Consider the following 23,918-nt stretch of genomic DNA (forward strand, 5'->3'; position numbering starts at 1 on the left):
AGCCTAGGCCTCGGACTGCTGAAAGGGCAGCCTGGGTGGGAACCAGGGTTGTCTGCAGACAGCTCAGTAGGGTGGATCAGCCTAGTGGATCAAGAGTCAGATCTAGCTTTTCTGAACCTCACGTTGTGACCCTGAACCTGCTACCCACAGAAAACGATTCCTCTTCTAGAGAGCACGTTGAGGCTGAATTCTGTCAATGTATAGGTGACGTGTATTGTTAAAATATCAAAGCAGGAGAGGGAAGCATAGGGATCTCCTAGTTTAATCCTTTAGTTTTACAGAAAGAAACAGGGACTTAAGGTGAAGTAACATGCAAGTGATAAAGCTAGGGCTACAACCCAAGTCTCTGTCCACCAGGGTTAGAGCAGGGCTGGGGGTCCAACCATGGTCTGGGTGAGAGATTCACTTTTAGAACTGAGCATGACATCTCAGTTAACAAGAACATTTGCTACCAGCTCCCATCTGTGAGGTCTGCTGCGAGGGAAGGAGTTGCACCCGCCCACTCCCCGCCCCCAACCAAACTAGTGTTATAGGGCACCGTGTTATATTATCTTGGGAAGCAGGAAGAGAAGTGAAAATGATGGACCTGCCTACTCTTCTTGAACACTGTAACTGCACAGAAAGAACCCCTCGGCAGAGGGAAGGGCCCGTCAAGGCTCCTTCTTCCCTGGCAGTGGTGGGCTGGCTTGAAAAATGAGGCTCTCTTGCATTGTAGCAGGAAGATTCTTGGGACCCAAAGTGTGTCTGAAAGGAACCTGTTTCCGGGACAGGCTCGGTCCTGTCCAGATAGGCATTGGCAGCTTCCACTTCCGCGTAGGTAACTCCCTTCTGCTGCCCCAACAGCGTCAAGCACCTGCTGCCCAGTGTAGACTTGTTCCCCTGCTGACCTGCCTGAGGGGGTGTGTGCCGCTAGCATTTACCCAGGCCCTGCCCTGGGAGATGAGGGAGATAGCTCCCGCCTCCTCTCTTCTCTTCCCCATTCTTCCTCCCACCCCACCCCAAACACACCACTGCCCACATGGGCCTGTCACAAGATACCTGGGAACTGTGAGGAGACTGGAAGGGGTAATGAGAGGCCAGACTCCTTGTGTAACCAGAGAAAGAGTGGACTGACAGGCTTTATCATAAAATTGAAAATGGTATGAAAATGTTTTTTATTTCTGAGTACAAAGCGAGATACTATTAAGACTGTGAAAAACTGGCCAGAGGCCATGAAGCACAAAGAAGACTCTCTTTGGCCTGGTGCCCTGGGCTCCAGTGCAGTGCTGGTGAGGGCGCTGGGGCAGCAGCAGACTCAGGCTGCTCACAGGGCGTGTGAGCGAGGCCGACCGCCAGCCCCACTGGAGGGGTCCGGGCACTGAGGACTGAGTTTACTCTCGGCCTTGGTTGGGGGGGGGGGCGGGGGCGGGTGGTGGGCGAGGGGGCACTGCTTCTCTGGAGGGCCCCAGGAATGAAATGGCGGGGCTGGGGAGATGAGGCAGACGGGAGTGGGAGAGGGAGGGAGCCTGAGCCTTTCTGCACTGGGAAACTCTGTTTTTTAAATCTGTGGCTTCAAGTGTGTGTTTCAGGCAGCAGTTGAGAATGAAGCTAGGGTACTGTTGCCCGCAAAGGCACCTTCAGTCTCTACCATATCCCCAAATATGGAGAAAATCTTGAGCCCTTGGAGAGGTGGACATGGGTCAGAGACTTAAGGCTGTAGGCGCTGAGGCTGTAGTGACAGGAGCCTGCGGCCTCCTCCTAAGAGGAATGTGAACAGACTGGCAGGACTGAGGGGTGCTCGCCCCAGGAGCTGTGCTTGGGCGCCTCGACTTGTGTCTAAGGGGGCATGGGCACGCGTGAGGGCTCACGCCTCTCCCTCCTCCCCACTGCTATCCACGCTGGCCTGCCTCACAATCTTCTGGTGCCTGGGTGTGGACGCACAGCCGGCCTCCCCCTGCTCCTGGAAGGCCCGGGTCCGGCTGGCCACCAGGGCGGCGCTGTTGAGGGCCACCACCGACTGGCGGGACTTCAGGGCAGGCCAAGGCCCCCTGCGGACCTGCCGGCCTCCCTTGGCGCTTGAGGGCTGAGGGAAGGGCTGGGGAGGCTCCTCATCTGAAGATTCTTTTGAAGAGAAAACCTGGAAGAGTGAGACTATAGAGTCAGGGGCAGTCTTTCCAGGGCTGGGCGTGAACAGGGTAGATGCAGAATGTCTGTTGAGTGAATACAGAAACACTGAGCTACTGACAGGTCAGATTTCCCTAGGAGGGAAGGCAGCACCCCAGGCCTCCTGCTCCTGCTCCTCACCTGCCCCCGAGTGGCCCCCAGAAGCCCTTCTTAGCCCCCCTCTCCTCCTCTTGCCCCCACTGCTTTGTACAGCCCGTCCTGTGTGCCACAAGGGACACATCTTCCATGCCAGGCCCTGAGATGGGTGCTGAGTGAGGACACCCTGCCTTTAGGAACACTGACACCCCCCATCAACCATCTATTCCCCCCAGCCTTCCACACCCAGTGCCATCTCCTCCAGGAAGCCTCTCCCATATGTCCCCTTCCTCTGTGAGATGAGCTGTTTTTCTTTCCTCCGGGTCAGCCACCTTGGCCTCAAGTTGCAGCGGGGTGTGAGGTGACTCCAAGGCAGGGGCCAGCTTCTGGTCTCACACGTGTGCCCTGCCGCTCTCAGCAGAGCGAGAGCGCTCAGCTCTCCAGCCGCAACTTTGGCTGTGTGAGTGCTGTGACCACTCTGCACCCCATCCTTCAATGGGTTGCCCCTCTGCTTTGGGAGGGGGTGCTGAGGTTGTCCATACCCGTCTGGGTTCAGCAGTTGGTTGTGCAGCTCCTGGCCTGGGGAGGATGCTCCCCCAAGTCTGGGCAGCCCTGAGCCTCAGGAAGCAAGTCCCCTCGGCAGGCTGAGAGCTGCCTGCAGCCACCAGCCTAGGCCTGTTGGGCCGTGGCGCCCACCAGATGGCCCTGTCCCAAGGCTGCGCTCCCGCTCCCGTGGAGAGCGGGGCTCACCTGTCCGCCCTGTGTCTCCTCCGCTGCTGAGGGGATGAAAAGGAGCAGACCAGGGCACAGCCGCCTGCTCAGGAGCCCCCTGCTCAGGGCGAAGCCAAGCCTCAGTCCTGGACTCTCTCATCCTCCCACCACCCACCCCCTCCTCCTCTTGGCCCCCACCCTGCCTCAGCCCAGCTCCTCCAGTGGCCGCAGCCTCACCTCTGGCAGGTCAGCATCGCCGGAGGGGCTGTCCAGCTCGGAGGGCGGCTCCAGGAGGCTAATGGACCTCATGACCCCACGGAGGTTGATACGGGGCCGCGACCCAGGTGCTTCTTTTGGGGCTGCCTGGCTGTCCTCTGACCCCACGGCATTCAGCTCCCCACTGCCCCCCGGTTCTGGCTGAAGAGGTGGGAACGGTGTAGAGACCTCGGGGGCCAAGGGCTCCTCTGGGGAGGCCCCACCTGCTTTCTGCTCCCAGACATGACTCTGCCGGCTGCGAGGGGGGGCCCTGAGTCAGCTTTGGTGACCCAGCGGCCACCCCCACACCCCCTTCCCTGTCCCCCCACCGCATACCTGGCAGTCAGAATGCCCTGGTAGGTCTGCAGCTGGCGCAGGAAGCCGGGGTTGGGGCGGGCGATGGGCCGGAGCTCCTGCACGTGGCGCAGAGCCTGCTCCAGGCTCCAGCCGTACTGCTTCATGGCGTAGGCAATCACTGTGGCAGCCGAGCGGCTGACGCCCATCTTGCAGTGGACGAGCACCCGGGTGCCCTGTGCCCTGTGGAGGCCATACGCGGTCAGCTTCCCCTTCCCCACCCCGTCGCTGTGCCGTGTGGGGGCAGGGCAGCCCAGAGCAGAGGGGAAAGGGGGGGAGGGCCCTGGGGCCAGCAAAGTGGAGGGCAGGGCAGGCAGGCGGCTGAGGCGTGGCGGGCGGCGGGGCAGCACCTGGCGGCCTCCACGAAGCGGTGTGTCTCCTTCCAGTGGGGCAGCAGCTGGGCCGACTCCTCATCCCAGAGGCGCACGTTGTGGTAGGTGAAGCGCTCGGGGTAGAAGTTGTCGATCTCACGGGCCATGTTCAAGATGTGGCTCACCCTGCAGCCCAGGCACGAGCCGGCTGAGGCGGGGCCAGCGCGCGCGCAGGGCGCTCGGTGTTCCCGGTGCTGAGGGTTGGGGGCGTGGTCTAGTCCCAGCGGGGAGAGGGGTGACTGTGACCTTGAGCACATCGGCTTACCCCACTGGGCTTGAGGACTGTCCTCCCCTCCCTGCCCCCGCCTTCCAGGTAGCTGCGGGCTGTCTGCAGCACAAGCCCTTATCTTATCTTACCATCAGAAGTCAGTTAGAGAGGGCCTTTTTTTTTGGGGGGGGGGGGCGGGAAATGGGGCTGTACTGTGCAGCATGTGGGATCTTAGTTCCCTGACCCACACCCCCTGCATTGGAAGTGCAGAGTCTTAACACTGGACCTCCAGGGAAGTCCCCAGAGAAGGGTTTTTGAGCTCCGCTAGGCCTGGCTGGATGGGCAATAGCTAAAACCTATGACCCTTGTCATAGGGTTGCTGAAAGCCCATGGTGGACAAGGAACTGAAGTGTCAGGAGCAGGCAGCCGGAGAGGGGCCCTTCCTTCTCCAAGAGACGTGGTCAGGCAGAGAGGGGCTTTTCTGCTTTAGAGCTGGGGAGAGGGGAGGGGGGGCCAGGGAGCTGCCAGCAGACCAGCCTGTCCGGGCCTGAGCCCACAGGAGGGGAGCAGCCCTGGGGCAGAGCTGAAAGCAGAGTTAGCAGCTGGGAGAGGGTTCTGGGAGTTTCTGGCCAGGTCTCTCCTTGGGGAAGACGGAGGGTGGGCAGTCCTGAGAGGGCTGGAAACCCCACCTGTTTCTCTGCAGCTCCTCCAGGTTCGCTGCGTTCCACTCTGAGCCCTGGGAACAGGGAGAGCCTGTCATTCAGTCTCTGCCGGCTCTGGCCATCCCCACCTCCCACCCCCAGCCTGCAGCTCACCAGGTAGAGGTGGGGGAAGATGCGGGACGCCCGGTCTTGCTGGGCCATGATCAGCAGCATCTGGTTGTCGATGAAGTCACGGTACTGCTGGAGAGGGCATCCCAAACGCAGCTCCAGGGCCTGGCGGATCTGCAGGCAGGCGGGGGAGGCGAGGCTGGGGTGCCTCACAAGGCTCCTATGCCCCAGCCTCCCCTCTGGGGCTTCTGAGGTCAGTACTGTGTCCCATCGTGGCAGAGAAGCTGAGGCCAGGCACGTGGGAACAGCTCAGACAGGAGGAGAGCTAAAGGGGAAGGCTCCAAAGAGACGACCACTCTGGCACCCAGCCGGAGGGCCCCCACCCAGGGCCCAGCTCCCCCCTTACCCCCGCACCCGGCCCACCTCTTTGGAAGTGACGTTGTCCAGGTCACTGGCGTCCAGCACCTCCCACAGCTCGGCCCGGATCGCCTGCTCCATCTGCTGCTGCTCTGAGGGCCTGGGACCCGAGCCTGTCAGGGCAGGGTCCTTCCCCGCTCTGCCGTGCGCCTCCCCCCAAGCCCCCTCCCCGGACTGACCGGCTGGGCTCTGTGCAGGGAGGCCGTAGAGACTCCAGGTCGGCCATGGCCGTCCACTCATTGAGACAGCTCTGGTCAGAGCTCAGTCTGTCCTGGTAGTGGCTGGCCCAGGCAAGGGCACTGCCCCCTGGCACAAGACCACTGTTGAGAGCCGCCTCACACGCCTGGTGCAACACCTGGAGCGTGGCCCTGGGACAGAGGGGAGGCCGGTCACACCGTCCTCCCAGCGGCCCTCCCTGGCCCCTGCGGCCACGGTGGAGCCACGCCCCTTACCACATGGTCTGAATGGAGACAGGCTTGAAGATCCGACTCTGCCCCCCGGAGGTCACGCTGAAGCCCCTGTGGGAGACCCGGTGGGGTGGGACCTGGCTCTAGAACAGCGCCTCCGAGAGGCCTACCCATTAGTCACCTAACCAGGCTGGTCCTCAGAACGTGTACACATCGTCTGAGCTTCAAAATGAGCCCTGTTTGCAGACATGGGGCAGCTGAGGCCCAGAGAAGTTAGGTGACTTGCCCAGGCTCACCCAGTGGATCTTCGGTGGAGCTGAGAGTAGGTCCAGCCTGGAGTTCTGCAGTTGCTCCCCAGTACCAACCCCCCAGGCATACATCACACCTGGTTATTTCACCCTCTGGCCCCGCTCTCTCCTCTCCCTTCTCTCCAGGTGCCATCTCTTACCCGTCTCCATCTAGGTACACCTGGGTGTCACTCCAGAGAGGCAGGACCAGGCCAAGGGTGCAGCTGGGGGAGCTGGCAGGGACACAGGGCAAGTAGCTGTCCATCAGTACCAGCGCCTCCCCACCGGGCCCTCCTGTTCCTCCTCCCCCTGCTCCCACCTGCTGTCAGGGAAGTCCACACCCAGAAGGACTGTCTCATCCTGACTCAGACCTTCTCTGGTGGAAACGACCAGCAGGTAGCGGAGCCGGGGGGTCCGAGCCGCCTCTAGCTGGGCTGCCTGGGGAAGACGGGAAAGAAGAAGCGTGGGGTTGCAGTGGCCCAGGCGACCTGTTCTCCCCACCCCCACCCGACACACATCTGGGTCTGGAGCAGACCTCCACCTGTTCCCACTGTACCCACCCTCCCTCCGCAGATACCAGATCAGTGGTTACAGTCTAGTGGTTCCCAGCTTTGGGATTTCATGGTCCATTAAAATGTTTAAAAAGAGTTTTCTCAAAGGGGATGTGGGGGGAAAAAGGGGAGCGTGGGCATGACATCACCCTTTTTTTTCTTCCTGCTAGGAAGGAAGTTTAAAAAATACCTTTCCAGTTACCATTACCATAATTTGATTCAAGAAATGTTTGTTACCAAAGAAATATTAAGGACCCAATCTCACAATAAACGATGGTGCTTCCGTGAAATGAATTCTGTCTTACAAAAGATTGACTTTGTCTCGTTTTTCCCATCTTGCTGTAGACAGTGAGATGTTCCACAGGCATCCAGGTTCTCACTTTGCCACCTGTGTCCCATCCCCACGTGGGCCCTTCCAGGACACCAGCCCAAGGTGGGTGCTTAGCAGGCCCCCCTGAGCACCAGTCCCTTTGTGGACACCGCACACGGTCAGGAAGGTCTTGTGCTGGTTGAACAGAAACCCGCCTCTAGGTAATTCCCCGCTCTTGGTCCTAATCTTGCCCTATAGGCTCACGTGGGACAAACCTCCCCATCCTCTCCCAGCTCTCTCCAGAAACCTGAAGACACCACCTCGGCCTGTTAAAACAACTCTAGCTGAAACAGCAGTCATCACGGTTTGGGTAACCTCTACGCTCCCCAGGGTGCCCCCTGCCCTCACACCACGACTCTCCAAACGCACACTGGCTCTGTTCCACACTCCCCTCCCACCTGAGGAGTGGCTCTCTCCCCTTTCAGGGGACCAGAGGGCTCTGGACGGGGCCCTCACCAGGCGGATGTCGTCCTGTGGCCTCAGCAGCTCCACCATGAGGTGCAGGTGTTGACTCTGCTCCTGCTTGCCAGGACTCGGGGGCCCGTGCCCGTTGTCTGTCTGGTCCCCGTGGGGCTGACCTTCCCTGGGGGGCTCCTCTGCTGGCTCTGGGCTGGGCCTGGAGGCATCTCCATCATCCCCTCCATCCTGCAGTCCCAGGACAGCCCCTCGGAGTACTGCAAAGCTCTGCCTGGCAGGGAAGCAGGGGAAAAGCGACACCGAGATGGCCCATCCCACCCCTCAGGACGGGGGAGCCAACCCCCCAGAACCGCCTTGAGGACTTGTTAAATCAGGTGTTGGCCCCCATCCCCAGAGAGTCAGCGGGTCTGGAGTGGAGGCCTGAGAAGGTGCATCCCTACCCAGTTCCCAGGTGATGCTGCCTCAGTGCTTGGGGAACCACTGCCTTGGAGGCTCTCAAGCCTCGAGCCCAACTTTCCCTTCCCATCTGACTAACTCAAGAAATAACTGTGAACTTGGTGCGGACCCAGGTGTCCCATCCTGCCCCATAACGCGGGACCACTGGCCAGAGCCAGGCCCAGGATAGTGGATGAAGGAGCCTCAACTGACTGGGGGAAGATGGGAGCAAAGGCAGCCAGCCATGCCCACTAGCAACTCTGCCCCCACATACTAAGTAGTGGGCTTTGGCTGCAAGTCCCAGAAGGCAGTGGCCAAGCCTGGTGGCTGGATGGAGGTGCGTGTGTGGGGAGAGGCGCTCACCTTCGCTGGAGCCGGCTTCTGCGCTGGGACACCTGGTCCTGCTGAGAAGGCAGCCCCCAGGGCAGAGTGAAGTGATGGGAAAGGACTCCTCCCCAGGTTCAGGGTGCTGGGGTTGGGAGTGCAGGGATCACACTCCCCCCACTCCGCCCTCTTCCCTCGTTCCTCTCTGCCCTCCCTCCTTCCTTAACCCCCCCGCCCCCCCCCCGCAGTGGGGAAAGGAACCAGAAAAGGTATCAGATCCTTTTCTGTTCCAGTCCACTTTTCACATGGAGACACTGGCGGAGCCGGGCCCAGGTCCAGGCTGGCAACCAGAGGTAAGGGAGTGGGAGCGCTGCTGAAGATGACTGAGCGTTTGGCCCAGGTCTGGGCCCAGAACGGCTTAGGGCCTCCGCGGGCGCTCGGGGCTCTGGATCTTGCCGTGGTCCGAGTTCCTGGTTGCCTCAAGATATCCCCTAAGCCGCTCCAGCCTGAGACGTGAAGGCCCCCTCCGCACACCCCCAGGCTTGAGGGGCGGCTGCCCGTGGGCAGCAAGCACTCCCCCAGGCCCAACTGGCAGCCAACTGCGTGGGTAGGACCACAGCCAAGCCAGACTCACCGTGGGCCCCACAGGCGTGGACTGGCCGCTGGCCGGGGGCGAGCGGCTTACTGTGACCAGGGCCATGGGGCCAGGCCGGGGGCCCCTAGGCCGGGACGGCGCGACGCCCTCCCTCGGCCCCGCGGGCAGACGGTCCCTGCCCCGCAGGACCAGGAAGGAGAGTCCGGCGCCACCAGGGCCTGGCACCTCCTCGGGGCGGACCTTAAAGGGCCAGACACACGTCCAGCCCTGCCTGCGGAGCCCGCACGCTGTGGCCACCGCCCCTCCCTCCGCGTCTCCGCCTCAAGGCACGTTGGGGGCGGGGCCGGGGGCGGGGCGCAGGTGAGGTGCAGAGCCTCCGCGGCGGGAAAAGGCAGCCTACGCAGAGCTCCAGGGTTCGGTCCCTCCTCCCAGGAGGCGCCCCCGCCCCAGTCCCCGGCTCCGCCCGGCTGGGTCACCTGAGCTGTGCTCTGGGCCTCAACCATTCTGTTACCCCGCAGAGGTGGAGCCCAGGGAGGCAGGGCTGAGGACCCAGGTCTTGGAGAGGACCAGACACGGTGGGTCTTAAGTGGAGCAACCCCAGACTTATTTCTTTTGGCTGGTTGTTCCTGGCACTTCCATTCGGCTTGAGGGGTGTCAGGCTGGATTTAGAACAAACCCACAGGCTCACAAGGGGTCCTCGGGGCCACCTTGGAGGTAAGCTGGGCGGGGCTGAGCAGGTTCAGGGCCGCGGCTGAGGGAAGTGACTTGTCTGTCACTGCAGTCGAACCTGCCAGGTAGGTAGGGGCAGGAACCCAGGTCTGGTCTGCGGGGGCACCGCCTCCGAGCCACCTGGAGAACCAGCCTCTGCCCTTCCCGATTCCGGGGAATTCCGGGTCTCCAGAAGGTGCGATGAGCCTCAGGGGAACTGACGTTCACAGAGCTCCTACCCCGTGAGGGCATTTGACACTTGTCGGCTCATCGTACCCTCCCAGCAGCCCTGAGTGTTGGAGGGGGTCGCATTTAAAGCTGAGGAAACAGGCCAAGGGGACCACGGTCAGGATTCAAATCCAAGCCCCAAGGCCATTACCCACAGTGTCTTGCCTTGGTACACACCCCCCTCACCCCGCCCCGGCCCCGCCAGCCCCACCCCACACTGAGCAGAGCAAGCCTGCTGCTGGGGTCTCTTTATTTCCTTCTTGGTCAAAGGGCAGCTCCCCCCATCTAGGGCTCCAGGCCCCCTGAGCCCAGCAGCTGAGTGTTTATAAATAAATAAATTACAAAAGTGGGTGGGTGAGCAGCCCTGACACCCTCCCGAGGGCGGGGCTCAGTGCTCCGTGAGCGAGAGCTGCAGGATCCGCTGTAGGTCTTCCTCCTCCTGCTGCCCCCGGCGCTCCCGCTCCTCCTGCTCCCGCGAGGACAGCTCCAGGGCCAGGCGAAGCTGCTCCTCGAAGCTGGGGGGGGCCGGGGATGGGGGCACCTGGTGCAGGGAGCCTGGACCCCCGGGCTCTGTGGACATCCGCAGGCTTTCCTGGAGGGCCCTTCCAGGCCAGGCATGAGAGGGGAGAGCAGACCCGTGAGCGCTAAGGCTGGGGAGGGGACGGAGGGCTGGGCCACGGCTGTGGAGGGTGCAGATAAGGGCAGAGAGGCTGGGACCGGAAGACCCGAGAGAAGAGACAAGGCAGGGTCCTGTCTCCTCAGGCTTCATGCCTGCCGCCCTCCCTGCTGGGCAGCCCTGAAGATGGAGCGTGGCCTCAAAGAGGGTGTGGGGTCCTGCGGCCAGCACCTCCCTGCTCCCTACCCTCCACCGGCCAAGAGCCCCCAGGGCTGGCAGGACCCACGAGGCAGGGCAGGGCTGAGACCTGGCCCTGGTAGGTCCCAGCGAGCTCACCGCTCCAGCTGAAGCTGCTCCTCGTAGGCTGCGGCCTGGGCATGGTGGATGCCAGGCCGGGTGTTGGTCAGGGCTTCCCAGACAGTCACCTGCAGCAGCCAGAGCCCTAAGCTGTCACCTCTGCTACCCCGGCCCACGCCCAGGGCCCGGCCCCAGCCTGCAGCCCACCTGCTCCGCCTCTGTGCCCGCCTCCAGCAGGCTCTGCTGGATGGCAAACTGCAGCAGGTCATCATCCTCGTCACGCAGGGGCTCGCTGCGCTCTGCACCCAGCACGCTGTACCCCTCAGGCACCTCGAACACGGCAGGGTCCACCTCACAGGGGAAGGGGCTCCCTGGGCACAGCAGAGGGGTCGTGCTCAGCCCCCCTCCCCGGCACACAGAGGCGGGTGAACCTCATGGCCCCACGCCTGCCCGCAGCGGTACCTGAAGCTGCAACAGCAGAGCCGGGCGCCGGCACCCACACCGAGCTCAAGGGCTCATCGCAGCCACACAGGTTGCTGAAGGTGATGCGGGCGTTGAGCACGTGGAAGAGGGGGATCTCTGTGAGGAGACAGGCCACCTGAGCCAGCCCTGCCACCACTCCTGGGGGGTGGGGGCTGCCTGGGACCCTCCTGCTGCCCCCGCCCACCCTCTCACCAATCTTGACCGGGAAGCCGGGTGGAAGGCGCAGGGTGATGAAGTCACGCAGCTTGGCAAAGTGAGCATTGCTGATGGCCATCAGGTCGATGATGGGCGTCACCTGGTCCCCCAGGGATAGCGGATGTTCCTCGCTCAGCCATAGTGTCGCCTTGAACCTGCCCGGCCAGCCGCAGGATGTGGGTCGAGGAAGCTCTGGTGGCCCCTCTGCTGAGGCCCACCTACTCTGCCTCTACGTATGCTCTCCACCTAGCCTGGGGGGCCCCCTTCTCTGCTCAGCGGCCCCTGCCTGATTCCCCTGGGAGCTTATGTCCTTCTGGCCCTACAGCCCGGGCTGTCCCCAGGCCCCAGGCTCAGTCTGGCCCATCCTCCTCTTCAGCCCACAGCCAGCACCTCGCACATCACTTCCTCTGGGGTCCAGCACCCGCCCAACACACACACACAGTTTAGGATTGTACGACTAGGGTCACATCCCAGCCCCTGGCTGAGGGAGCCCACGTGAAGTTCCAGGAGAGTGCCGGGCTCATGGGAAGTGCTAGACCTCACAGCTCATCGGGGCCTCCCGGCATCTTGTGAGCGGATGGTCAGATGCGACTGTTCTCATTTTACTGAGGGGGGGTCTAGACTCTCAGAGGGGAAGATGATTCCTCAGGCCCCAAAGCCAGGAGGTGTGAGAGCCCCGTGCCCTTCCCCTCTGGCACAAGCTGGCCCCTAGCAGGTGCTCATTCAGTTGAACAGAAAGCCATCCATTCATTCATTCATTCACCAGGAAGAGCGATCAGGCCTCTAAGCAAAGCCCCAAGCTGGGTGCTGAGGACCATGGCAGCCAAAGCAGACCAGGCCCCTACCCCCAGGGAATAATCTAGAAGGCAGCTGGCTGGGTGAGTGGTCCCCCCAACTCCAGGGGGCCCCGGGTGTGAGGGGAATCTACAACGGCTTGGGGCACAGAGGGAAGCCTGCAACCAGCCCCCAGACCTCACCTCTGTACTTTGCTGGACATCTCAATGGGGCGGCCGATGTTCCTCGACTCCAGGCTGAAGTTGGGGTCAAAGTATTCATCGGGGGAAATGGCTGTGGGGTTTGTGGGGCTGGCTGCTTGCTGTACAGGAGCCTGCGTGGGCCCCAGGACCAGGCTCAGCGCTCTGGAGGCGCTGGCCTGGCCCTGCCCAGTGGCCCCTGCCAGCAGGCCCCCAGTACCCGCCCCCCAGCCCTGGCTCACCCCATTGTGGGAGGAATGCTGCTGGGCCATGCCAAGGAAGGACTGGAATGGAGTCTTTCCCCCTAAGGAGAAGGGGTGGAGCCCATCAGGGGACCTGGGGCCACTGCCCCCAGACTGCCCACACCCACCTTCCACCCTGGGAGCCTCCCGGGCAGTGGGAGGCAGAGTAGATGGGAACGGGGACGCCTCCCAGCTTGGCCCAGACACTCTGGCCCTGACCCCACACATGGGTGACCCGCCCATACGGTGTGACTGGGCAGCAGGCAGGCGCACCTGGGTTTACCTTTGATCCTCGCCTTGTCCTGATCAGAGAGGTGCTCCGTGCGTGTGCGTGTCACCAGCTCCACGTTGGTGGCGCTGTACACCTGGGGAGCAGGGGGGACACACGGGGAGCTGGGGGCTCAGAGCCTGTTCCCCACACTCGGCCTCACTAGCACAGGACCCAAGGCCTACTGTCCCCAGGGACAGGTGAGATCTCACTCCCCGCAGTGGAGGCAGAGGGGTCTGAACCCCAGGGAGTCACTAACGAGGGGAAACACTCCTCGCTTCATCTTGGTGATCTGGGTGGGGGTCTGTGCTGTGGGTGATCCCTGTGGGCTCAGCGGGGGCCACACGGGGCTTCCGGAGCCCGTGGACTGCTCAGTCTCTCCCTCCACACGGGGTGGATGCGGAGAAGGGGCCGAGTTCCTGGGCCTTGTCTCCTACCCCAGCCCCCACCACTAGGCTCTCCTGCCTTGGCCTCGTAGCCGCTAACGGTTTCCATCTTCTCAGACCGCCAGCCCCAGATACCACATTTGTTCCTGAAACAGACCAAACAGGAGCTCATGAGGACTCACACCCCCCAACTCTGGCCAAAGTTGTCCCTTCCAAAGACCCCCTCCAATTAGCCTTCCCGCTGTGAAACACACAGGAACCTTGAAGAGGCTGCCTGGACAGCTCGGACAAATGAACAGAGCATTGAGGACTAGGAAGTACTGGGGAATTGTTCATTTTTGCTAACAGTGTTAGGGCTCAGTTTAAAAACATCTTATCTGTACAGTCACGTACAGATACATGTACTGTTGAAATGATAAGGCATCTGGGATGTGCTTTAAAATAAAGGAAAATAAAAAAGGAAAAAAGCGTGGAAGAGTAGATTCAACAAGATTGGCAAAATGTTGGGAATTCCCTGGTGGTCCAGTGGTTAGGACTCAGTGCTTCCACTGCAGGGGGCATGGGTTCGATCCCTGGTCAAGGAACTAAGATCTCGCGTGCTGCACGGCACAGCCAAAAAAAAAAAAGTAGCAAAATGTTGATACATGTTAAAGTTTGAGTGATGAATACATTATACTAGTCTATGTGCTTTAAATTTTCCACAATAAAAATTTTAAAAAAAATGTCTGACTCAATAATAGTTGAAGATTTTATAACCCCATCTTCAAGAAGGGAAAGAAGGAGTAGGCAGATCAACAAGGAAACAAAAGACTTGAACACGCTATAAACTACACTTAATAGATGTCCTTAGAACATTCCACCCAACAACAACAGAATACACATCCTTCAGGACAGACTATATGCTTGGCCATAAAAGAAACCACAACAAAACTAAAAGGAAAGCAATTACACAAAGTATGTTCTCCAACTCCAGGAGCTGGGGATGGACAAGGAAGCCTGGCGTCCATGGGGACGAAAAAAGTAGGACCCAACTGAGAACTGAACTGACGGACTGATGTTTTCCAGTCACGACTGAATGAAGTTAGAATTAAAAACAGAAAAAAAAATTGGGAACTCATGAATATGTGAAAAGTAACTCACTCCTAAATAACCAACGGATCAAACGATAAATCAAAAGTAAAATCAGAAAATACTTTGAGATGAATGGAAATGAATATACAACATATCCAAACTTGTGGGACACAATTTAAGCAATGCTCACAGGGAAATGTATAGCTGTAACCTAATCTTCCATAAGACGACACTGGGAAAATAGCAAACTAAACCCACAGCAAGCAGAAGGAAGGAAATAATGAATATCAGAGTGAAAATTAATGAAATGAAGGATAGGAAAACAATAGAGAAAATGATTCAACCAAAAGCTGGTTCTCTGAAAAGATCAATGGAATTGACAGGAAAAGAGAGATGACTCCAATTACCAGAATCGGAAATGAAAGAGAGGGCATTACCACTGACATTACAGAAATAAAAAGGATTATAAATAAAACAATATGTTGAACAATTGTACCCCAACAAATTAGATAATTTAGATGAAATGAACAAATCCTAGAGACACCTAGAGCTTTCCCAGTGGCTCAGATGGTAAAGTCTGCCTGCAGTGTGGGAGACCTGGATTCAATTCCTGGGTCGGGAAGATCCCCTGGAAAAGGAAATGGCAAACCACTCCAGTATCGTTGCCTGGAAAAATCCCATGGATGGAGGGGCCTGGCAGTCTACAGCTCATGGGGTCCCAAAGGGTCGGACACGACTGAGCGACTTTACTTTCACTTTCAGACCTAAACTACCAATACTAACTCAAGAAATAAACAATCTAATAGATTTGTAATGAGAAAAGGGATTGAAGTAGTAAAAATAAAAATAAACAAAAAAACTACCCACAGAGTAAAGACCAGCCCAGACAGTTTCACCAAAGAATCCCACCACACTTTTAAAGAAGAATTAACACCAATTATTCAGAAACTCTTGCAAAAAATAGACTAGGAGGTGACACTGCCTAACTTATTCTGAGGCATTGCCCAGATACTAAAGTCAGACAAAGATGGTACAAAAAAACTATAAAACATTGTCTCTTATGAATATGGACACAAAATACTAGCCAACCAAATCTAGCAATATATGAAAAGAATTATACACCATGACAAAGCTAAATTTATCCCAGAGATACAGGACTGGTTCAACATCAGATTGAGGGCAGGAGAAGAAGGGGGCGACAGAGGATGAGATGGTTGGATGGCATCATCGACTCAATGGACATGAGTGTGAGCAAACTCTGGAGATAGTGAAGGACAGGAAAGCCTGGTGTGTTCCAAATCACGGAGTCACAAAGAGTGGGACACGGCTGAGTGACCGAACAACAACACATATCAATAGAATAAAAATAAAAAGTCATACGGTCATATCGATAGACACGGAAAAAGCATTTGACTAAACTCAAACCCCTTCATGAGAAAAACACTCAACAAACTAGGAACAGAAGGGAACTTCCTCAACCTGACAAAGGGAAGCCTACAACTAACATCATACTAAATGATGAAAGGCTGAACTTTGCCCCTAAGGTCAGAAACAAGATAAAGATGTCTGCTCTTGCCACTCCCATTCAACATTCTACTGGTAGTTCCAGACAAAGCAATTAGACAAGAAAAAGAAATAAAAGGGATTTGGATTGGAAAGGAAGTAGTAAAACTACTAACAGAGGACATGATCTTACATATGAAAAATCATGAGGAATCCACTAAAAACCCTTTAGAACTAAAAAATGAGTCTGACAAGGTTGCAGGATATAAGATCAGTATACAAAACTCCATTATGTTTTTATAGATTTGCAATGACCAATTCGAAATGTAATTAAGAAAATAATCTATAGTAGCATCAAAAAGAATAAATTAGTTAGAATAAATTTATTTACTCTAAGTGCGAAACACTGAAAACTACAAAACATCACTGAAAAAAAATTAAAGATCTAAAATGGGAAGATAGCCTATGTTCATGGCAGAAGTCTTAACATTATTAAAATGGCACTATTCTTCAAACTGCTTTACAGATTCAACACAAACACTATCCCACCTGATTTCTTTGTAGAAACAGATAAACTGAATCTGGAATTCATATGAAATTGCAAGAGACCCACCCAGAATACCTAAAATCATCCTGAGAAAGAAGAACAAAGTCGGAAGACTCATATGTTCTGATTTCAAAAACTTATTATGAAACAAGGTGTGATTAATAAGATAATGTGGTACTGGCATAAAGAGAGTCATACAGATCTGTGGAATAGAATTGCGAATATAGAAATAAACCCACTTGTCTCTGGTCAACTGATTTTTCCACAAGGGTGCCAAGACCATTTAATGGGAATTAATATTCTTTTGAACAAATAGAGCTGGGAGAAGTGGATAGTCACATACAAAAGAATGAAGCCAAACCCTCACCTCTCACCATATACAAATATTAATTCAAAATAAATCAAAGAGCTAAATGTGAGAGCTAAAACCAGAAAACTTTCAGAACAAAACATAAGGGAAAATCTTCACGACTTTGGATTTGACAACAAAGTATTGTTAGATATAAAACTAAAAGCACAAGCAACAAAAGGAAAAATAGATAAACTGGACTTCATGAAAATTAAAAACTTTTGTGCTTCAAAGTTCACCATCAAGAAAGTGAAAAGACAACCCACAGAATGGGAGGAAATGTTTGCAAATCATGTACATGATAAGGGATTTATATCCAGAATACATGAAGAACTCTTGTAACTCAATAATAAAAAGATAACCTGATTTGTGAAATGAGCAAAGGATCTGAATAGACACTTCTCCAAAGAAGATACACACATGGCCAACAAGCACATGAAAAGTTGCTCAGTGTCATCAGTCATTAAGGAAATGTAAATCAAAACCACAACGAATACTACTTCATACCCCCCAGGATGGTGATAACCCCAAAATAAATAAATAAATGAGTGGTAAGTGTTGGTGAGGATGTGGAGGAACTGAAACCCTCATATACTGCTGATGGGAATGTAAAATGCCACAGCCCCTTCAATGAACACTCTGGCAGCTCTTCAAACAATTAAACATCTGTGTTTAATCAGCACATGACCTAGCAATTCCACTCCTAGGTAAATACCCAAGAGAAATCAAAACATACGTCCACACAAAAACTTGTACACTCACGTTTAGGGCAGCGTTATTCATAGTCTAATAGTCAACAGTCAAAAGGTGGAAATAATCCTTAGGTCCATCAACGGACGAATGAATAAACAAAATGTGGGGTATTCATACAATGGATCTGGCCATGAAAAGGAATGAAGTCATTACATGCTACAACTTGGATGAACCTTGAAACCACTATGCTAAGCCAAAGAGGCCAGTGACAAAAGACTGCACATATTGTATTATTATATTCATATGAAAATCCAGAACAGGGAAATTTATGGAGACAGAAAGTAGATTAGCTGGGGGCAGGGATAAGGGGATGGGAGTCGATGAAAGGGGACAGGGTTTCTTTTTTGAGGTGACAAAAATGTTCTAAAGTTGGATGTGGTACACACCTGTGAATATACTAGAGACCAATGAATTGTACACTTAAAACAGGTAAAGTGTATGGTATACAAAATTATTATCTCAAGAGAGCTGTTTTTTTCTTTTTTTAAAAGTGTTTCTGAAGTCTGCTTTGGAACTGGGGTACATGTTGTTGAGGGGATAGGATCCTGGCCCACCCACAAAGGACTCTGGCCTAGACACACCTGCACCCCTGAGAAGCCAGCTCTGGTGCAAACAGGTCACAGCCCTAATCCTTGTCTTATGGGAAAGCATGTGAGGTCAGAAGTCAGGAAACTGGGGACACCCTGACCTAGCCTCCTCCCCAGGAGACAGCTGCCAGAACAGACAGGCGTGCAGGGGCTTGAAGGTGTCACAGGTCTGAGACTGGCAGGTGGTCCAGGAGTCACTGGGCCTGCAGTGACCGCCCCCTGCCCCATCCGACCGGCCTCTGCCGGTGGCTCAGCCTCCCAGAGGCCTGAACCAGAGCCCTGCCCATGGCACGGCTAGGCCCCAACTGACCTCTCAAAGGCCACGTTGCGAGTGTCCAGGTGTGTGGAGACGATGGGAGAGGTGAGGCGACTGGCCACGTGCTCCTCACTGGGCCGCATGGCGGCCAGCAGCGCTTCGGGCTCACGCAGCGTGAGCCCCAGCGTCTCCATGTGCACCAGCTGCCGGTCGTGGTCGACCTCCATCACCAAGGCTCCGGCCTCTGCGTGCCGGCATGGGGGTGTGAGGGTGACCGATCAGTGTGAGGTTTAGACGGCGGCCGCAGGGCCCTCCGACCCCGGGACCCCTCAGCCGCCCGCTGCTGCCGGGTGTGGCCTCAGGCTCTGGGTCCCCCCACCCCACCTCCATTAGATGGCACCGTACTCACAGGAAAGCTGGGGGCCCTGGTCTGCCGCAGGCCGGCCCCCCAAGCTCACCCTGGCCCTTGAAGATGAAGCTCCTCCGGCCACGCTGCCAAGTCATGTGCTCGAAGCCCAGGAGGCTGGTGTCCACCCGCAGGCTCTCACCCCGCTTCCAAACGCGATACACGTCACTTGGGCACATCTTGGACACCAGGGGCACTGCGGGGGGTGGGGGGTCACGGAGGTCACCGGCGCTCTTTCCCCAAGGCCCCATCCCGGGCCCCCAGGAGCCAAGCGGTAGGTCCCCACTCACCCCAGCTGCTGAACTCCCACTTCATCTCCACGTAGAAGTCGGGGGCCTGAGAGAGACCAGAGCGCCGCTCAGGGCCCTCCCTGCCTGCAGCCGGGGGGCCAGCCCCACAGGGCACCCAGCCCCTTGGCGGGTCTCGATGTGTCTCTGTGGTCCAGCTCACCCCCCACCCCAGCCAAACCCTGCCAAGCAAAGGGTGGGCCACGTGCGGCCTAAACAGGTCCTCAGGCTATCAGCATCTGCAGGCCTGGGGGCCAGGCTCAAGCCCACCATTTACCTGTTGGGGGGCCTGAGGGCGCTTCTGCCCCCTCTGGGTCCCAGAGTCTTCATCTGAAAATGGGACACAGTGACCCCTCTGGGCCTAACCCCTGGGGTGCAGGGCACAAGGCAGTGAACTCTCCCAGCGGGGCACCCCTCGCCTCGCCCATCGTGTGCTTTGAGAAGGGAGGACGGGGGTCCAGGCCACATCTGCTACGTTGGATGAAATCCTCCTTCCAGGAAATGTGCAAGAACCAGGAGACCCACCCCCTAAAGCTCTGTTGAGATTTCTGGCATATCAGCAGGCTAGTGGTGGGGTTGAGCCTGGCCGCTTGGCCTGCAGATGCTGATAGCCTGAGGACTCACAGACCTATTTAGGCTCACCCTTTCCTGGGCAGGGTTTGGCTGGGGTCGGGGGTGAGTTGGACCACAGAGACACATCGAGATGACACATCATCGAGGACCTTCTATGTTGGCAAAGGCTTTCCTTCCAAAGGGCCCGCTCTCATCCACAGGGCCGGATGCCCCTCTTTCCTGCCTGACCCTGGGCTGGGGTCCAGAGGGAGGGACCCCACTGATAGGGTCAGAAAAGCATGCTGCACAGGCTGGGTGTCATTCCACAGCTGAATCTGGAGGGGTGACCCCACAGAGTCTGTCATGGCCCCCTCCGTGGCGCCCCACGCTCCCCGCACGGGCCACACCTCCGTGCCCTGCTGCACCTGGCGGAGTTTGTTGAGCAGTTCCGGAATGCCGGCCAGCCTCTGCGTGGCCCTCTGGTAGTCCCGATACTGGAGCACCAGCTGCACCATCTCAGGGTCCCCAGTGCTGACGGCCTCCTGCAGGACTGGGGGCACCAGGCGGCTGAGGGGCATTCCCTAGATGGCCCCAGGCTGGGCTGCTCACTCCCCCACACCACCCCCTGCTGCCAGTCTCAAGGAAGCCCCTCTTTGCCTCTGCAGTACCTGCCCAGCCCTGACAGCTCTCTTTGCCCACGTTGGCATTGTGTCGAAGGAGGACTCTCACGGACTCCAGGTTCCCCAGGGATACAGCCAGCTCCAGCGGGGTGCGCCCCCGGGGGTCTTCCTGTTCAATGTCGTGCTGGGGGAGATGGGACACAGCAGGGCAAGTAAGAAGAGGCTGGGGCAAGGAGGCCGCGGGGATGAACAGGGGCGGGAGTCACTGCAGACAGGCGGTGGAAATGGCACTGGTGGCCTGAGCGTCCTGGCAAGGGAAGAGAGGGGGGCAAGTGGGAAGGGCTTGCCCACCTCTCCTGCTCTCTGCCAGGGTCAGAGCTGGGGGCCCGGTGGAGGGGGGCGTCTGGTCAGGTAGAGATGCAGCCGCTGACGTCAAGAGTCAGGGCTGGCCTGAGGACCAGGACCAAGCTGCTTTTCTCAGCCTGGGCTCAGGGGTGGTGCAGCGCGAGTTCGGAGGCTGGATGCAGTGCGAAGTGGGGAGATCGGTAGGGCCAGGCCCAGCGCTGGGAGTCCCGAGGCCAGAAGCCCAAGCTCGAGGGGCAGGTGACCTGGACTTCTGGACCTCCGGGGAGAGGGAGCCGGGCGGGCGGCCTCCGGGATGGAGACCACAGATTTAGGGGAGGGGGGTGGCCAGAAGGACGGCCCCGGGACCTGGTGGGCCTCCTCACCTGGCGGCTGTGCAGCGCGGCCTCCAGTTCTCGGTGTCGGTTCGCCCAGACGAGCCGATGCAGCGGGAAGGTGGGACCCGGGCCTGCCATGCTGGGCCTCAGCGCCGCATCCCGGGAGGGCGGGCGGGCGCGGCGGGGGCGGCCCGGTCCCCCCCTTGGCTTGGGGACCTAGCGCAGCCCCCTCACCTCCAGTCCGCGCCGCGCCGGAGCTGCGCCCACCGCAGCCCCCGCGCCCCCGGCGGCAGTGGCGGCGGCGGCGGCGGCGGCGGCGGTGGCGCAGGCGGCGGGGAGGGAGGGCCCGGCGGGCGGGGCGGCGCCGGGGCGGGGCGGGGCGTCGGGCTTGGTGCCCGCCTTGCTTCGCAGCCATCGAGACCTCGGCGGGGCTGGCGCGCGCCGGGGACGGGCGAGGGGCGCCGCCAAGCAAGCGCCGCCAAGCAAGCGCCGCCGACCACGGGCGCCAGGGCAGAAGCCAGGCCCCGGGTCTCAGCCCCGGGTCTCGGCCGGGAGGGGTCTGCGGAGGGCGTTCCGGGGGGCAGGGCTAGGCTGCAGCTCAGCCCGCGCCCTGCAGGGGGCGACCCAGGCACGGCGCAGACCAGTCCTCGCGGGTCCGGAAGGGGAAGAAGCGAGGCCGGGGGCCCGGCGGCCCGGCGAGCGGACGTGCGCGCGCACTTGCGCGCCTGCGTGCTGGGCGGGCCGCGGTCCCGCGGCTGTTGGGTCGCCCGCGGTCCCGCAGCTGTTGGGTCGCCAGAGTTCCCCCGGCAGCTCCACGCCTTGACCATGCGCCCGATCTTCCTACCCCAGGCCCCATGGGTACCCGAACGTGCCTGACTGTGCGGGTGGGATGCGAGCTGCTGGCTGGCCACAACCCCGTCACTTCTGAGATGCCCATAAATGCTCACCAGCTTTGCTTGAAGCCCCCTTCCTGGGCTAGACTCTGCCCTGGGGGATGGGGGCGGGGCGCACGGGAGGCAGGAATGGGAGTACGGGGCGGGGTGGGGAGCCGGCCTGGCTAGCTCAAGACCTTCGGAGGGCCCTTCACTGCGAGGTGGCTGCTTTCAGCTGCCGCGTGCATCCCTTTTGCAGAGGCTGCACTTTGCTCCCAGTGTCAGGAGAGGAAGGAGAGTTTCGAAATCAGGGCCAGCCCCCTCCTCCCGCACCGGAACCAGGGTGCAGGCCTTACTAAGCTCTGGTGTATTACCCTAGCCTTAGCCTTGGTTTTGGCCCCAGACTTGATGAGGCAGCGGCTGGGTTTGGCCAAGGCTGACCCTCAGGTTTCCATTTCTCTGTTTATAAAAGGGTCGTGCCATTTGATCTAGATGTTTGAGGTCTGTCTGTGGGCTGTGAGGCCCTAGTTAACGTTCTCACCTTGCCCTCTCATTGTGGCCAAGTGATTCCTGTGTTATCTGGGATGACTTGGCTACCCTGCACTGTGGTGCCATCAAGTCGTTATAATGTCCTTGGGTCTATGACAGCAGAGGCCTCTGAATGTCTAGAACTCTAAAATCAGGCCCTACCAGACATGGAATGAATAAAGATGTGGTACAGATATACAATGGCATATTACTCAGCCTTTAAAAAGAATGAAATATGCCACTTGCAGCAATGTGGGTGGACCTAACAGTGTCATACTGAGTGAAGTAAGTCAGACAGAGAAGGAAAAATATCATAGTACACCCTTTATATATGGAGTCTAAAAAGAAATGATACAAATGAACTTACAAAACAGAAAGAGACTCACAGATTTAGAAGACAAACTTATGGTTGCTGGGGGGAAGGGCTACTTAGGGACTTTAGGAAGGTCATGTATACCCTGTTATATTGACAATGGATAACTAACAAAGACTTATTGCCTAGCATCTGGAACTCTGTTCAATGTTATATGCCAGCCTTAATGGGAGCATGGATGTATACATGTATGTGTACGGCTGAGGCCCTTTGCTGTTCATCTGAAGCTACCACAACAGTGTTAATTGGCTATACCCCAATACAAATGGTTTTGGTGTTAAAAAGAAATATTTTTTAATAAAAAAAATAAAATCAGGTCCTACCAGCCATCACTGTTGCAGCTCTCTCTAGCCTCCACCTTCTTTAAAAAGTCCCAAGCCCTCTTCACCCCAAATCTAACAGGACTGTCTCAGGCCCAGCCTGTCCTGATTTCTGCAGCCTCAAACACAACTCCCTACCGGTACTTGACTCCTAATTCCATTGTCTTCTCAACCCTTTTCCAGGGCTCCTCCTGACTCCCAAATCAGGCTTCTCCCGGCTAAAAGCCTGTCTATTCCAATGTCACCCCGGTGCCACCTCTAGGACCACACTTCAGCTCTTCCTTGGACCCCTCTGTGCCCGAAGGCCCATGCAATCCGTCAGCAGGTCCCAAGCCAAATGCAGCCACGTTCACCCTCCTCCCTTCCAGCCAGCTCTGCTCCCTGACTGTCGTGGCTGAGTGACCGCAGGGCCCTCCTGGTGTACCATCGTGGACCCCCGTCTCTCTCTAGTCCCCAAGTCCTGCCCATTCCTGCTGGGCCAGGTTCTTTCCATCCAGCCTCTTTGCATCTCTTCCTCCACCACCACCATCATATGACATTTCCTGGACAGAATCACTGGCCCCTGTCTCCCTGACTCGTCTTCCATCTCCTTCTGCACACCCTGCACATGTAACCAGCAACTAGTTCTGCAGTCAGCTGTCAGGTCACCACCCAGCCGCTGTCCAGAACCTTCAAGGACTCCCGAGAGCCTATCCAGGTTCAGACTCCATCTCCATTCCCATCTTCGTGCTGCAGTCACTAAGTGCCCCTGGACTCTGGGTTGGCTTTAGCCTGGCATTCAGGGCCTCCCAGGCCTGCTTCCTTCCCACAGAACTGCTGCCAACCTGAGCCACACCTGACCGCTGGGCCCTTCCCTGCATCAGAAATGTCCTCCCCACCTCGTCCACCCCGGTGCTGGAGGGCCAGCTCCAAACCCATTTCCTTGGGGACTCCTTGGGGCCCTGAGTCCTTGCCTGCAGAGTGCTGCCTGGAAAGGGCAGCAGCGACATCACCCATGGGGGCCTGGACAGCAGAGACGTGGGGAGAAGAAAGTTGAACATAGCCTTTGGGTACGTGAAGCCTGGTGCTTGGGGATCGTTCAGGCTTCAGGGACCTCTACTGGAGGCT

General features: G+C 57.5%; 2 protein-coding genes across 7 annotated transcripts; both read right to left on the bottom strand.

Annotated features, from left to right (window-relative positions):
• Window positions 1–1,125: 1,125 nt before the first annotated feature.
• On the bottom strand, window positions 1,126–9,753 carry SSH3 (slingshot protein phosphatase 3). 4 transcript variants are annotated; one of them, XM_043925326.1, is made up of 14 exons: window positions 8,750–9,753; window positions 8,155–8,192; window positions 7,396–7,627; window positions 6,338–6,456; window positions 6,180–6,251; window positions 5,777–5,842; window positions 5,504–5,692; window positions 5,331–5,424; window positions 4,953–5,081; window positions 4,827–4,873; window positions 3,909–4,055; window positions 3,541–3,741; window positions 3,187–3,460; window positions 1,126–2,116 (listed from the first exon to the last, which is right to left on the bottom strand). In XM_043925326.1, exons 1-14 carry the CDS (start codon window positions 8,813–8,815, stop codon window positions 1,844–1,846), a joined length of 1,947 nt encoding a protein of 648 aa, XP_043781261.1. In that variant the 5' UTR covers window positions 8,816–9,753; the 3' UTR covers window positions 1,126–1,843. The 4 variants fall into 4 exon arrangements, with proteins under 4 accessions (XP_043781261.1, XP_043781252.1, XP_043781277.1 ...); XM_043925317.1 differs by having other exon boundaries at window positions 8,155–8,195; XM_043925337.1 differs by having other exon boundaries at window positions 2,087–3,067; window positions 8,155–8,195.
• A 124-nt stretch (window positions 9,754–9,877) lies between these two features.
• On the bottom strand, window positions 9,878–21,008 carry ANKRD13D (ankyrin repeat domain 13D). Of its 3 annotated transcripts, none has more exons than XM_043925366.1 (15): window positions 20,767–21,008; window positions 20,087–20,222; window positions 19,844–19,968; window positions 18,870–18,915; window positions 18,632–18,775; window positions 18,228–18,417; window positions 13,187–13,253; window positions 12,737–12,818; window positions 12,454–12,515; window positions 12,215–12,345; window positions 11,235–11,392; window positions 11,022–11,138; window positions 10,767–10,930; window positions 10,599–10,687; window positions 9,878–10,248 (listed from the first exon to the last, which is right to left on the bottom strand). In XM_043925366.1, exons 1-15 carry the CDS (start codon window positions 20,854–20,856, stop codon window positions 10,035–10,037), a joined length of 1,815 nt encoding a protein of 604 aa, XP_043781301.1. In that variant the 5' UTR covers window positions 20,857–21,008; the 3' UTR covers window positions 9,878–10,034. The 3 variants fall into 3 exon arrangements, with proteins under 3 accessions (XP_043781301.1, XP_043781290.1, XP_043781312.1); XM_043925355.1 differs by having other exon boundaries at window positions 19,826–19,968; XM_043925377.1 differs by lacking the exon at window positions 12,454–12,515 and having other exon boundaries at window positions 12,215–12,268; window positions 12,727–12,818; window positions 19,826–19,968.
• Window positions 21,009–23,918: the final 2,910 nt, after the last annotated feature.

The sequence above is a fragment of the Cervus elaphus genome, chromosome 2 (genome assembly GCF_910594005.1).
Source record: "Cervus elaphus chromosome 2, mCerEla1.1, whole genome shotgun sequence".
Classification (NCBI taxonomy): Eukaryota; Metazoa; Chordata; class Mammalia; order Artiodactyla; family Cervidae; genus Cervus; species Cervus elaphus.

Coding starts and splice junctions, on each gene's coding strand:
- ANKRD13D (XM_043925355.1), bottom strand. CDS start 20,856: ATGGCAGGCCCGGGTCCCACCTTCCCGCTGCATCGGCTCGTCTGGGCG. Junction 18,418..18,631: donor CTTCATCTTCAAGGGCCAGG/GTGAGCTTGGGG, acceptor GCCGGCACGCAG/AGGCCGGAGCCTTGGTGATG. Junction 12,516..12,736: donor GGACAAGGCGAGGATCAAAG/GTAAACCCAGGT, acceptor CCTTCTCCTTAG/GGGGAAAGACTCCATTCCAG.
- SSH3 (XM_043925317.1), bottom strand. CDS start 8,815: ATGGCCCTGGTCACAGTAAGCCGCTCGCCCCCGGCCAGCGGCCAGTCC. Junction 6,457..7,395: donor CACAGGACGACATCCGCCTG/GTGAGGGCCCCG, acceptor CGTCTTCCCCAG/GCAGCCCAGCTAGAGGCGGC. Junction 4,056..4,826: donor GAGGAGCTGCAGAGAAACAG/GTGGGGTTTCCA, acceptor CCTGGGCTGCAG/GGTGAGCCACATCTTGAACA.